Source organism: Protopterus annectens, chromosome 5.part0 (genome assembly GCF_019279795.1).
Source record: "Protopterus annectens isolate FY-2018-M chromosome 5.part0, PAN1.0, whole genome shotgun sequence".
In the NCBI taxonomy this organism is placed as follows: domain Eukaryota; kingdom Metazoa; phylum Chordata; order Ceratodontiformes; family Protopteridae; genus Protopterus; species Protopterus annectens.
In genome coordinates, this window is record NC_056735.1 from 1,402,950,641 (window position 1) to 1,402,964,965 (window position 14,325).

The 14,325-nt window shown below is 36.9% G+C and overlaps 1 protein-coding gene across 1 annotated transcript in view; it reads right to left on the bottom strand.

The window, feature by feature from the left end:
- LOC122801697 (prolylcarboxypeptidase) overlaps positions 1 to 14,325 on the bottom strand; it is a 755,483-nt gene that overhangs the window by 343,616 nt on the left and 397,542 nt on the right. Inside the window, exon 4 of the mRNA XM_044071210.1 lies at positions 11,726 to 11,907. Coding sequence (XP_043927145.1) covers positions 11,726 to 11,907 — 182 coding nt within the window. The remainder of the gene's footprint in view (positions 1 to 11,725; positions 11,908 to 14,325) is intronic.

Genomic DNA, 14,325 nt, shown 5'->3' on the forward strand with positions numbered 1-14,325 from the left:
ATATATATAGTATTCTCTACATATTCACAAAGACTGGAGAGACCATATAAATGAAAAATAAAAAGAAGTGTTGCATCACAGTACTTAGGAGTTTATGAGACACAAAGAAAATAGTTTCCTTTCCTTAATAACCACAGAAATCAAAGCTTCTCAAAATTCTCCTTGATGTGTTCATACTCAAAATTAAATTATCCTTAGCGGCCTTCACTCAGAGATACTATTGCTGACATCATTCTGATTTCACCATTAACTCCAGCACTTGTGGAAATCCCTTCTTATTCTTTTGTCAAAGGAAAACATTGCTTCATAGCACAGCTAAGAGCAATATCATCATGCCCTGGCTATTTCCATGCACCATTTCCACCAAAATGAGTAGGAGGATTAGAAAACTGAATTTTATTTTGAGCAGCAGCCAAGGTTTATATTTTGCTTGAAGTACTAAAAGTGGTTTGGTGTAAAGGCAGAAGATAAGAGTACAAGGTGGTAGTCCTTCACTAAATTTTGTTTACTATATGTAGTGCTTCATGCTAATGTTATTCTTTACAATCCTAAACCTACGAGTCACTAGAAATCTGAAGAGTCTGCTACTGCACATGGTTAGCAAAGATGGGGAAACAAAATTAGGCTTTAAAAATTCACAGACACTCACAGGTGTATTTGAGTCAAACAGATGTGCAGTTTGTGTTAACACTGATTCAGAATAATGACACAATATAGGTAGTCTGTGAGAGTCTTACTTTGTTTAATTCACCTTTGCCTGATTTGTGTACAGCCTCTTAGCACTCTTGCTATCCTTTCATCAAACAGCATATCCCAAAAGCAATTAGTAAAATTGAAAGAAAATCTGATAAATTATATAAACTCATTTACCAAAGTTAATTTCAGAACTTACTTAAAACATTAGGTAAGCTGTATGTGAAATATTTCTATGACTTAAGCTATGTACATTAATTTATTGTACCGAGCAACTGCACAGTAAAAGATAAGTCATGTAGATGAGGAAAAAGAATCAGGCCCCAAAATTCATGCCTGCTCACATCTGTATTACTAATTTAATGTACAAAAGAAATGCAGTGTAGAAATGATTAATATAGTACTAAAACAACACACAGCCGAATCATAATGAAATGGGGCCCTAGGCAGGGGGAATGGACTAGGTCCCCCCCCCCTCCCCGGCCATCTGGCTCCCTCCAATTACCATAATCGCTTCTCAAAACAGTCAGCATGCATACTATTTCTTTTTATTTATTTTTGAAATGAAAGTAGAGATTGCTGAGCAGGTTAGTCTCATTTGGCTACTAGCATCCTTTCAGTGGAGACCCTTGGTAGTACTTATACTACTAGCAGAAGTTTGGTGTGGGCACTGGGGAACTTCCCCCTACTCTTTTCAATTACTCAGGTGGGCGTAAATGATCTCACAGCACCTACATTAACACAGACAGACGGGGCCCTCAGTTTAACACCTCATCCAAAGGACGACACACTCATGAGTGCAACACCCCCTTTAAAGTGCAATGCAGTATCAACAATCTATCTACATGGTGTGGAACTAAAACCCACAGCCTTTTGTATCAAAGGCAAGTATGCTATCTGATGTGCTATTAACACTGCTTTGAAATTTTATAGTCCAAAAGAAACAGTTCAGCCGTGGTTTTACTTCTATTATTCCTTACATCCACAATACACACTACTGTGTAAAAAATAAAATATATATATATATATATATATATATATATATATATATATATATATACACATACATACACATATATCTAAAGTAAAAATTCAAAAGTAACATACAATCAATAAAAGCACTTACTTTGACAAAAATAAGTGCTTTTATTGACTGTATGTTACTTTTGAGTTTTTACTTTAGATATATGTGTTATGTCTATATATATATATTTTTTTTTACACAGTAGTGTATTTTTAAAATCTTAAATTGATTTGCTAATGGTTTATGTTTCCACATTGGATGGCTGCGTCATGTGGTTTGCTTTTTTATTTCTATATATATGATGGTTTTAACTGATTTGATTGAACACTGAAGAAGGGATATTCCTGAAAGCTTTGTTGTTTCTTACTAATAAAGTGAGTGTTTTTCTATTTATTCATTTTTCTTTTTTTTAACTGTGGCCTTAAGGAAAAATAGAAGTAAAACCATGGCTGAACCGTTTCTTTTGGACTACAACTACTTGGTTTAACGGTGGTCGCTCTTTTCAATTTGCAAACCTGAAAATGACACAGCCGATACAAAGTATGCAGCAAATGGGTGCCAAAATGGATTCAAGTGGCAAGAAGTCAGTACGGGACTTGTTGATACTATCAGGTAATTCACTGGTATCTCAAGTGATGGGCACCAATGATTCAAATGTGTTTCCTGTCCTTCAGATAGACGACAATCTCAATAATTTGTTAATTCAACTTGAAAGGAAGGTGCAAACTCAGTGGCAGTGTTTGAGTTTTTCAGCCTACTTGGAATTCAACATCGTTCCAAGAGGGCTGCATATTTTAAAAATGCCTGCCTATGCCAATACATATCCTGAGCTTCTGGAAGTCTTGGCAACAATTAAATTTGAAACTGAGTAGAGTCTATATGCTTTTGATGAATGAGCACTTTCTACCAATTGAAAAAGAGCTTTCAGATGAAATTATAAGAATGGAAAATGAATTGACTGGCTCTGCAAATTTTACAGGCATTTCTGGTTCTTATCAGTTAATGATAAATAGAATGAGTACGCTGGAGAACAAGCTGCAGGCCATAAAACAACATGAACTACAAAGAGATATTAATGATTTTATAATGGGTCATATTTGTTCTTGGCCGAAGACCCATGTGAACAATAATAATAAAAATGTCCATTCAAAAGAGAAAAGAAGAAGAATGGATGAATTAGATACTTTTTCGGAGTCTGAAAGAGCCCTGCACGTTCAGGATGGGCATTTTCAGGCATTGCAGCAATCCAATCAAGAAGAAAAGAGTGCCGTGGTAGATACAGTGCATGATGTGGTTGGACAACAAAGTTATATCAATCTGACAGACACGGCAACGACCTCTTCATCCACGATGAACCTGCTAGCTGAAAAAAGTAAGACCTCGGGGGGGGGGGGGTCAACATTGAAGATAAAGCAAGCAGAGATTTTTTTTTAAAACGGTCTCAACCATTAGTGGCAAAACTACAGGAGAAGGTAGAAGTCAACAAACGCCCGCAGTCGAGAGGGCATTCTCAACGAGTAAACCCCATAATGGGAAAGAGGAAGAGCGACAGCCTGCTACCAAACAGCAAGCAGGGTCACAGATGAATGGTAAGCTGCACAGCTCCATTTTGAACTTATCATGCTTTCTTTTAACTGCTGAAATGGAAAGTTTGCTGAATAAAGGCCTGCAGTTTATTCTCAGTGGCAGGGATACGACAGTGGAAGCATTGACTGATTTGAAGATATTCGTTAGGAATGTGTGTTTGAAAATGTTATTTAAGGACACACAAAATGGTGTGACAGGTAAGTTTAAAAAGAAAAGTACTTTTATTCCCAATAATTATCCGATATTGGATGCTTTTAGTGCTGTTTGTGAGGATGAGTTGAGACAATTGTATAATGATGTCTCCATGGGGAGACTAAAAGTAAAATTGTATAATACATCTTATGCAGAATTTTTGGCCTGCAAGCAGTTAAGTAACAACGAGGATATAATTATCAAACAAGGTGATAAGGATGCAGCAACAGTCATTTTTGATAGAAATGTATATATTGAGTTAATGAGGCACTTTGTGAATGACGAACACACTTTTAAAGAAATTACATTTGGTGATGTAAGAAAAATTATTAGTGAAGTGAATATGTTTGTCTATTAAATGCAAACACAGGGTGATATCACACTTGAACTTTTTAAATTATTTTTCTGTTCCAAGTCTGGTTATTTCGGTTATATATGGAATACCGAAGTTACACAAATCTCTTACTAGACCACCAATGAGACCAATTGTCTTGGGAAGAGGGTGGTCAACGAAACCTTTATCCATCTTTATTCAGGAACATTTAAGTAAATATTTGCCTTCTTGTCCTAGTTACATAAAAGATACTAATGATTTTTTAAAAAAACTTTATTCATGGTATGATAATAATAAGACTCGAGAATTTATGATGGTGACCTTGGATATAGGTTCCTTATTTACTGTGATACCCAATGAATATGGTGTAAATGCAATTCGTGAATTTTTATGCTATAATGCCAAAATTAAGGGGAGAGAGACTGAAACTCTGTGTAGTATAATAGAAGTTGTCTTAGAAAAAAATGTCTTTTTATTCAATAAGCAACCATACCTACAAACATCAGGAGTAGCCATGGGTATGCCCATGGTCAATATATATGCTAACATCATTTTAAGCCAATGGGAAAAGCAATATGTTGTGTGTGATAATAATTTATTCAGAGAGAATATTCTTTTTTATCAGCGTTTTGTTGATTATTGTTTTTTATTATGGGAAGGAGATGAACAGCAATTAAGGTGCTTTGTTCAGTATTTAAATAACACTACGAACTTCCTAAAGTTCACTATCAATTTTTCTCATGATAAAAAATGTCCTTTTTAGATGTCAAAATTTACAAAGACCTTAATAATAAATTAGAAACGTGCGCATAGAAAGAGTGTACAGGTGAATAAATACACGCATGCGAGAAGCATGCATGCTCGACATGTATTTGGTGGTATTATCAAAAGCCAATTATTAAGAATTAGTAGACTGAACACAGATCAGAGAAAATGTGAGGAACAAATGGGGGTCCTATGTGAAGAATTCCAAAATAGAGTGATATGAGATATGTTATGGAAATAAGAGATAATATACTGAACAACAGAATTTTAATGGCACCCCCATATTTTAGTAATTATTCATCCATAACAGAAGAGAGTGAAAACCCACTTCCTGTGTTAAGGTATGTTACTACCTATAACTGTATGACTAAATTTGTTGAGACAATAATTTTTAAAAAAATTGGCGGATTATAATGGCTCAGCCTGAATTGCATATAATACTGGGTAACACACCTCGATTTGCATATAGAAATATGAAAAACTTAAAGAGAAAACTATGTTACAAAGACTTTGAGGTGAATTTGGTGAATCAAGTAGTACATAATGTTGAAACAGTCCCCTGCCACGGTTGCAGTTGTTGCTCTGATATTTGTGACAAAAAATGTTTTGAGCATCCAGTAAGCAAATTAAGGTACGAGATCAAACATCAAGCAACCTGCAAAACTATGATGGTGGTGTATTTAGCTACATGTACACAATGTCAAGGGTTTTATGTTGGAAAATGCTCAAGATGTTTGAAAGATCACATTATTGAGCATAAATCGGACATAAGGAGTGTTGCATCTAATGCTTTAGCAAAACATAGGATGGATGAGGGAATCTCACATAGCTTCAAATTTAAAGTGTTAGAGGTTGTACATAGAAGTTTGAGGCTTGTAGACATAAATAATAAATTGGAGATGTCCGAGTATAAGTGGATTATAAGAATTGAAGCAGATAGAGCACCTGGGCTAAATAACATGGTAACAATTAAACCTATGTTAGATTTTAAACAAAAGCAATATAAATAATATAATTTATTATATTTTTGTCAAAATAAGCGATTTTTGATTGTATGTTACTTTTGAGTTTTTACTTTAGATATATGTGTATGTATGTATGTATGTATATATATATATATATATATATATATATATATATATATATATATATATATATATTTTTTTTTTTTTACACAGTAGTGTGTTTTAAAATCTTAAATTGATTTGCTAATGGTTTATGTTTCCACATTGGATGGCTGTGTCATGTGGTTTGCTTTTTTATTTCTATATATATGATGGTTTTAACTGATTTGATTGAACACTGAAGAAGGGATATTCCCGAAAGCTTTGTTATTTCTTACTAATAAAGTGTGCATTTTTCTATTTATTCATTTTTCTTTTTGAAATTTTATAGCACAGACAGCCACTTGCTACACAAAACAACTGCATGTTGAAAACAGATTTAGCATAGCAGTAAACTTCACTTCCCTTGAAACTCAACATTCCTTCAAAATGCACCGAAACCCACATTCCTTGAAAATGCACCCTTATAGTTTTGGATATTTTTTTCCCATTAAGCAGTGAAACAAAATGTATGAACCAATAAAATCCTAAATTATCAATTTCACGACATTCAATCAACTCTGATTACTAAGGTATCACTCTGGTAGTTAGTACAGAGGATTAAGGTCTTGTTTCTTTTAGCCAAGGTACAGGGTTTAAGCCTAAGCAAGTTAATTAACTAACCTGTCATCCCTAACTAGGGTATTACACAAGCGCACACACACACACACACACACACACACACACACACACACACACACACACACACAGCACCTGCTAAGGAATGCTCTCCACGCCTCTGCTGGAGACGTTTTTCCTCTGCTTTCTGGTAGCACTATTTGTGTAATGTAAGTGGAGAAGTAAAAATTCTACTCTCACCAGTCTTTGGTAACACTGTTTCAATGCTGAAATTCTGCACGTTGTTGTGCAGGCATTGTGATGCACCTGCAGACCACAGACCAGACACTGCATTCTTAAAGAAAAAAATTAAAATTTTATGCTGCATCCTTAGAGAAAGCATATAAAATTTTATTTTAATTGTATAATTAAAAATGAAATGTGCAGCCCCTAAGTGGGCCCTACAGCCTATGACCCTGGGCAACTTCCTAGGTCACCCAGAGCTGGAACTGGTTTTGATTCACAATCTTACCTAATTTTAGTCCAATTTTTGTATGTACTCTTTACTGGCACTCCCCAGTAAAGTCCCACCTCCCCCCCAAAAAAAAAAATAAATAAAAATCTATTCTCAATGTCACTCTAGGCACCACTGGAAGAGGAAGCAGAATCACAGATTTAAAACTCATACTATTTCATGATGACTTTGTATTAGAAGTGATAAAGTAGTTCAGTGTAAGGAGAAGGGATGAGTATGTTTTGTGACTTTTATTTGTTTTGGTACAGTTTAATTTGACTTCTGTAGTGCATCTTACCAGTGCTGTCTCTTGCAAAACAAAGTCTGTAAAAAACTCAAATTGTGAAATACACTCACTGGTGACTAGTGTAATACTTCATCCTCTTTCTCAAGTGAACACAAGAAGGTAAGTGTTCAAAGTGCACAATATGTCTTACCAGTTAGTGTGAACAAGAAAGGCCTTGCTAACTTGCAATAAATTACAAATAAAACAAACCATAATACTACTTGGAAGTTCAGCAATCAAATTGCCTCTAATTTATTGGTCACTTCTTTTGTTTTTATCAATACTTTCCATTTAAATGTGTCAATTTTCCGTGTCAGTGGTGCAACAGGTAGCTCCATACCTCTCAAATGTCCCTTATTTTGATTCACATTTTAGCTATGTCACTCTTAATCTTTCCTAAAATTAGAGACTTTTAGAGAAAAGGTGGTAAAATACACTTAAATTATGACAATAATTTGAGTTATACTTATTTTACTCCAGAAGATGTATATTAATTCACATTCTCTTATTCAGTCAAAATTTCAAGTTAATAGCATTAATATTTTAAAGGTGTCCATGATGGTCCCTGACTCACTGAGAGCTATGAGCGAGAGCTATGAGCAGCACACTCACCTTTGGTGCTAGAAATCCAGAATATTGTAGTTTCTATTCCCACTCTAGGCGTCTGGATTGCTGACACTACAGTGCAGCCATGGGGGGGGGGGGGATACTGCATTCCAGAGTGCACTCTCCTAGATGAAAAAAACACCAAGATCCCATCTATTTGACTTGCTGGTAGCTCAGCACTTATCAAAAAAAGTAGGGGAAGTTCCCTGATGCCCTCACCAAACTTCTCTGCTGATAAATACTAACATGCCACTAATCCAGGCAGAAAAACAAAGATTATGATGGCCCTGCACATCCATCAGGACAAACCTCTTTCTTCTTTCAGCATCAGAGTCAGGGAGGGAAAGTTCCAAGATGACTACAAAAAGTAAAGCCAGGAAATGCAAACATGGGAAAAACGAGTGCAAGGTGACTGTGTTCATTCCCAAGCCAGGTACAGAGAATAACAGTGTGAGCAACGGTTATCAAGAATGCAAGTGCAAAGAAAACCCTTACACAGAAACCTCCAGGAACAGTCTCACCACCTCTCAAATGATGAATGACGAAAGTGGGACATTTACTACTGAGATTGTTGTAGGACAGATCATATTCTCAATTAAAACAACACTTGTTTTATTTTGCTACCAAAACTCTCCTGACCACTGATCTCTAGACGAAAGTACTGTGGTACCAGTCTGGTAATATATTTCTAAGAGTTTATGTTATTTACTGCTATGCAGTGCTACATATATTGTGTTATTTTACAAGAGTTTATATTTCTTGAGCTTATACCCCCAGACTCGGTCTAAAAAAGGTCCAAGAGAACCATTGCTCTACCCCAATTAACAAATACAAACACCAAATTACACAAGTTCTTCCTTGCTTTTGAACATGGTATTTGTTATCATGAGTCTATTAATTGGGACAGAAGTCCTAAAACAATTCCCTACTTAGGGTCAAATGAGACACGCCTTTCCTCCTAATCATGGACCTTGCAGTATCTCCATCACTCCTCTTGTGAGCATTGTAGACTCCAAGTGGTACTCTTATTAAATACTGCACTCGCTGACTTGACCAATGTCAAATACTGTAAACAGATGCCACATACATATGCACAAAAAGAGAATGTTTATATTTCTGCAACTTGCAGATATAACTGACCTTCTCATCCACTGGCACAAATTCTAAACATACTTCACATGACTGCAGACTTTTGAGTAGTGCCACACGTGTTCAGAGACTCTTCTGAACTGTCGACTCAAGAACGACCCACTGCTTCTTGAGAAGTTTGGTTACAGAACAAATTCTGTGTGTAGAAATATGGGCAGTTACTTAACTGGAACTTTTCAGCCTCCAGCATAAGCACCAGCTCCTTCCCCAGAAGTAAGCTAACATCTCATAACCCAAGAGCTAGTTTCTATTGGCAGGATCTAGTTTTCTTAATTCGCTCTTCTTCTGTCTGCCTCCTGACTGGCATCTCACCCAGTCACATCTTTTACTCTGTCATGCTCACACATCTAATACATACAACTTGTTTTCAGGCTGAGTCAAAAGAAGTCCTCATGTCATCTGAACCTAAGCCATGTTCTGGAAACTCTGGTCAAACAAATTGTTTTGAAAATAACTGATAACTATTAAGTGATGGGTTTCATTAGACAGCTAAGGCGGTATCTAGATAGACCCAACAAATCCAAACAATATAGTGAGGATGCCCCTGGAACGCATAACAGGGATTTCAATGCATAAGGAGTTCAATTCCTACCTTCAAAACAACTTTCTTCATATACTTGGGGAGATGAGAGATATGAAATCTGAAAGGACCCAACTCAAAATCTCAATAGCTGAATCAGTGACAAGGCTCTGTGCCTGAAATTTTGTTATTGCTTGTCACAAACATAATGCTAGGACCTGCAGGTGGACAAAAGAACTGAAGAAACCTATCAGACTAAAGAGGTCTTCCATGCAATGATAGTAGTGTTGGAGTCTCTTGAGTTGATCAGTAGAGGCCAAGAAAGCAGCATTTGTAGAAATAACCAAAATGAAGGTCCAAGTATAGAAGAGTTGGAAAAGTCATTGAGAACAGATTTTTGTACGATCTCATAGAGGTTCTGGTCAACCCTCTAGTGACTCAGAAAGTGGTCCATCATGCCCATGCTGTCCTAAGCAACAGCAGAGAAATGTTAACATTGACTGTGAACACCATCGAGAGGGGGGAGGGGACACTTTAATGAACTCCTAAATCCAGTATATATACCCTACTTTGAAAAAAATGGTTGTGGCACAAGTGAATAGTAGGACTGAATCAGTTTCTGTAGATGAGGTTACTACCAAGATTAAACAGTTCCAAAGTGACAAAACAGCGGAAATTGAAGAAATCTGGGGAAAAAATGCTGAAAGCTACAGACTTTGTTGGAGTACCATGGTTGATGTGCTTTTTTTTCAATGTTGCACAGGAGCCAGGAACAGTGCCTCGGAATTGCCAAAGTGGGTGGTGGAACCCCATTTTCAAAAAGGAGGACAAGAGGATTTGTTCCAGTGAAACAACAATCATGCTTCTCAGCCCCCCCTGTGAAAGAATATGTTAGGCACTAGACAGAATTTATAAAACTGTCAAGACACTGATTCAAAAGGAACAATGCTGAGCCTATCCTGATTGGGAGCAATAGGTGAATGTTCTATCCTTAAGAGATATTAAAAGCATTGTGGGAGTTTGCTGTTACTCTCTAAATGTGCTTTGTGGATCTAGAGAAAGTAAATGACTATATACCCAAGAATGCCTTGATAGATGAGCTACAACAGTACAGGACTTCCAGGGCTGCTGCAACATTCTACTTAGCCTCAATATCAGAGAAGCAAAAGTTGGGTTCACATTCTCAGCATTAAGTGAAATGCATTCGAGGTGGGCATTGGACTCTGAGGAGCATCACATCTCCTTTTATTTTTGATTGGTTACCAAGGCCTGGACAATATCCAGTCTCAGGAAATAAGGGTTGCATATCTATTATCTGGAGATGATGCCTCTTTGCAGTTTACAGATGAAATCCACTTTGCCTCAAATGACTGCACTCCACTTACATTGAATCAGTCTGTTGCCAATTCAAAAGTGACTGCGATAAAATTCACCAAGTCCAAACCAGACTTCGTGTCTCTTTTTCAGAAAAAGTGGATGCCTCCTCAGGTGGAAGAGTTTAAGAATCTCAGAATCTTGTTCAATAGAAAAGACAGATGTGATCAAGAGACTGCCCGATATACGAGTGCAGTAGTGACAGCTCTACAGGCCCTGCATTGGATTGAGGTCATGATGCAGACCAAGAGTCAAAGGATAAAGGTCTCAACTTACTAATCTTGCGATGCACCCATCCTCACCTATGTTTACAAGTGCAAACTAAGGAACTTGGCATGAACAAAGGATTTAACAGTAGAGTCACAATGCCTCATGGTTGTCAGGAGCCAATTAAGGTGATATGGACACCAACTGAGGATACTTTTAGGGTGCTTCCCAAGGGAGGTGTACAAGCCATGACTCCACAGGTAGGAGGTGATGAGGCAGTGCCAGAATTCACTGTTAAGGATTACATCTACCAACTTAAATGAGAACATCTAAGGAAACTATAGGATAATATAGCAGGGAAGCCAGGCCTAACCCACTCAGTTTGCTACTATTATAACCCTCACCAGAACAAGTGGTTTAGAAAATGGATGGACTAAACAGTTTCTATTGTACTGTTTGGATGTTTCCATATATCATATTAAAGTGTTTGCCATACTGCAACACAGATTCTGCAATATTTAGAAGAATTTAGAAAATATTCTCTCGCCTAAACCATCAGGACTATTCTTACTTTTCACATTTTTCCATAGGAAGCAAATCAGGTGTGTCCTGCAAAAAGAAGAGCAGATGGCATATCTCTCTAAGAACGAAGCCCTAAAAGAAATTAACTATCTGAAAGTAAGACAGTGCTTTGTCAGAATGGCCAGTTCAACAGGAATATGTCCAACCCAGACCAACTATCAATGACTTGTACCCAGAAGTGAAACTGTTTGTTTTTCATCTACATCCCAGTCAATCCAAAGCTACACTTACCCTACTACCATATGTGGGTACTTCATTCTAAACCAAGCTGCCAACATTCCACCGTAGGATCCTCCTATGGCAATGAAAGGACTGTTTCTTGCTCCAGGGATGGTTTCATGCAGGTGTCGTATTAGCACAGCAAAATCTGCCAAAGCCTGCTCTGATGTTAGATAGTTCAAATGTTTTGGATCCTGCAACAAATTAACCATGCATTAGCAGTAAAAAATGAAAGTATAAGCCAAATAGCAACTCACACCACATTACAAGGTCTGGTTTGAAGAAATAGTGTAATACATCGTCCCTATTAATTTCCAATCCTGGATAATCTTTAGTGATCAGTTCTAAATCTTGCATACTAGATCAGAAGCACTGAAAACTCAGCAACAGCCAGATAGGAAATAGGTTGGCACTGACAACTTTCATACAAATGACATACTACAAAGCAGTCTCAGTTACAGCATGTACAGTCTCAGATATGACCTTAAGTGGTTCAGTAATCTATATAGTATTTTATAAAACGGTTGCAGTATTTTGTCAGAAGAAGGGGTGAAGATCACAAGTCACATCATAAGACTCTGTCATACACACTAAACTACACCAGGGTAAGATCGCTTTACCTTAAAAACAAAAGGAAGGTGTAGATCAATATGTATGTATACCTTTAAGAAGACTTCTAGGGTCTTGCACAAGTGTATAAGTACTGAGCACGTGCAAGCTTGACTGCCACTTTGTAGTAAGCTGCTGAAATGTAAACATGCATGTCTGTTTAGTCTGTTAATCAGTTTGTTTATATTTTGCACTGCTGCTATCCATCCTGTTGTGTTTCTGTATAATAAAGCATATAAACAAACTACCTTGCCTGTTCGTCTTCAATTGCAAACTAAGACGAGCAGCAGAAGGCATATGCAAGATGTCCAAGGTAAGGCTTAAGGCAGGAGTCAGGGTACTAGGCTGAATTCTTAACACCATTAGAGTGTCAGAAATTGCAGAGAAAGGTAATTGCCATAACTGGATCAACTATTCATCATTCACTCCTAATTTAAGTTCAGTACGTTGCATAAGAAATATTTACAAAATATTTATGACAGCATGAACAGAGAACGCATCTAAAAATAACTTGAAAATTATTCTGCTGAAAGAGGTGTGACATCTACTACCACAGACAGTTAAGAAGCAGTATTATACATGGATAAAGGGTGAGCTTTACACAGCTTTTGCACAAAACAAAGAAAGTGACAATCTCAGATAAAAAAAAAATAAGCATGATCAGTGCCAGCTCCATGGATGCAAAGCCAATTTACCTTTTTGCCATGCTAAAGGCAAGACTTTGAGATTAAATTCAAGAAGTAAGAAGACTGGCGGTGGCAGTTAAAAATGAACATCGAAAGGACACTTTTCAAATGGGGGGGGAGGACACACTAATCCATGTGTGCCTTCTAAATGAGCACAGTGACAGCATGTATGACGGATACATCACAATGTATCTAATGTTTGAATGACAACTTAGCAGTACATGGATGTGACATGTACCTCACTGACATCAACACATACTGAACTTTTACATGGAGCTTACAGCTATCCTGGACAACTGATCGATAGTCACCTTAATTTTCACCTACCACAACAGCTGTTATCCTATGTTACATTCTCCCCAAATTACCCTATCCCTTCTGAACTCTACAGTTCCCTTCTCTGCAGCACCCTTTTTTCTCTCTTCAACATATACATTTTGCACCTTTCTCCCAAATTCATTTTGATTCTCATTTCACAAAATGTTACCATCAGTACCTCCTACACTATAAATTATCACCATAACTATCACCTTTTACTACTAAAAATTTTCAAGGTGGTTTCCTCCAAACTACTGACTGTTTAAGCTGTTTTGTTCTCTGTACATAAGCACCTGTCTCCAACGGGGGTGGCTGGCAACTTCAAAGTAAATGGGTGCTTCACATATTATATAATGCAGCAGAATTGAAATAAAAATTTGTGACACTTTATCCACTAAGTTATTACTGTTTTTTTTTTTTTTTTTAATTCCAGTCTACTTAGTGCAGTACAGACTCCATGAAAGCAGAAAGCCACCTGATGTGTGGTTACAATTTGTTGGCCAATTTCCCATCTGCCCTTATGAACTGCTAGATTTCTTTCTGAGTGTGCTGCCTTTACCTCCAACACAATCCTTCAAGCCCAAAGCTTTGCATCTGTCTGTTATAGTTCATGGTGCTAGCGCAATTTTTTAAACAAAGTAGTCAGGAGCCATGCCACTACTTCCCTTTTAAGAAACAGATTAGCAACTGATTTAGTTTTGCTGCTGGGATTCCTGGTAGATTTTTATTTTCATATCTGCATGCAATGAATGCTACTGCTCCTTTTTAAAGTTCTTTTAATATGTAACAACCTTTTTAAAGTTATTTAAAAATAACACAAAGTTCAGAGAAAATATCTGTGTGGTAATAAACTGCTCATTTCTCTTGCCATCATCCAAACTCTCTTGTGGTTTATTTAATCAAGTTAAACAGGCCTTTATAAGCAGCAGCTTTCTCTTTTTAGGTCCGTCACCAGTTGCTGTTCTAGCTGACATTCCACTGCAGAAAAGGCCAAGATAG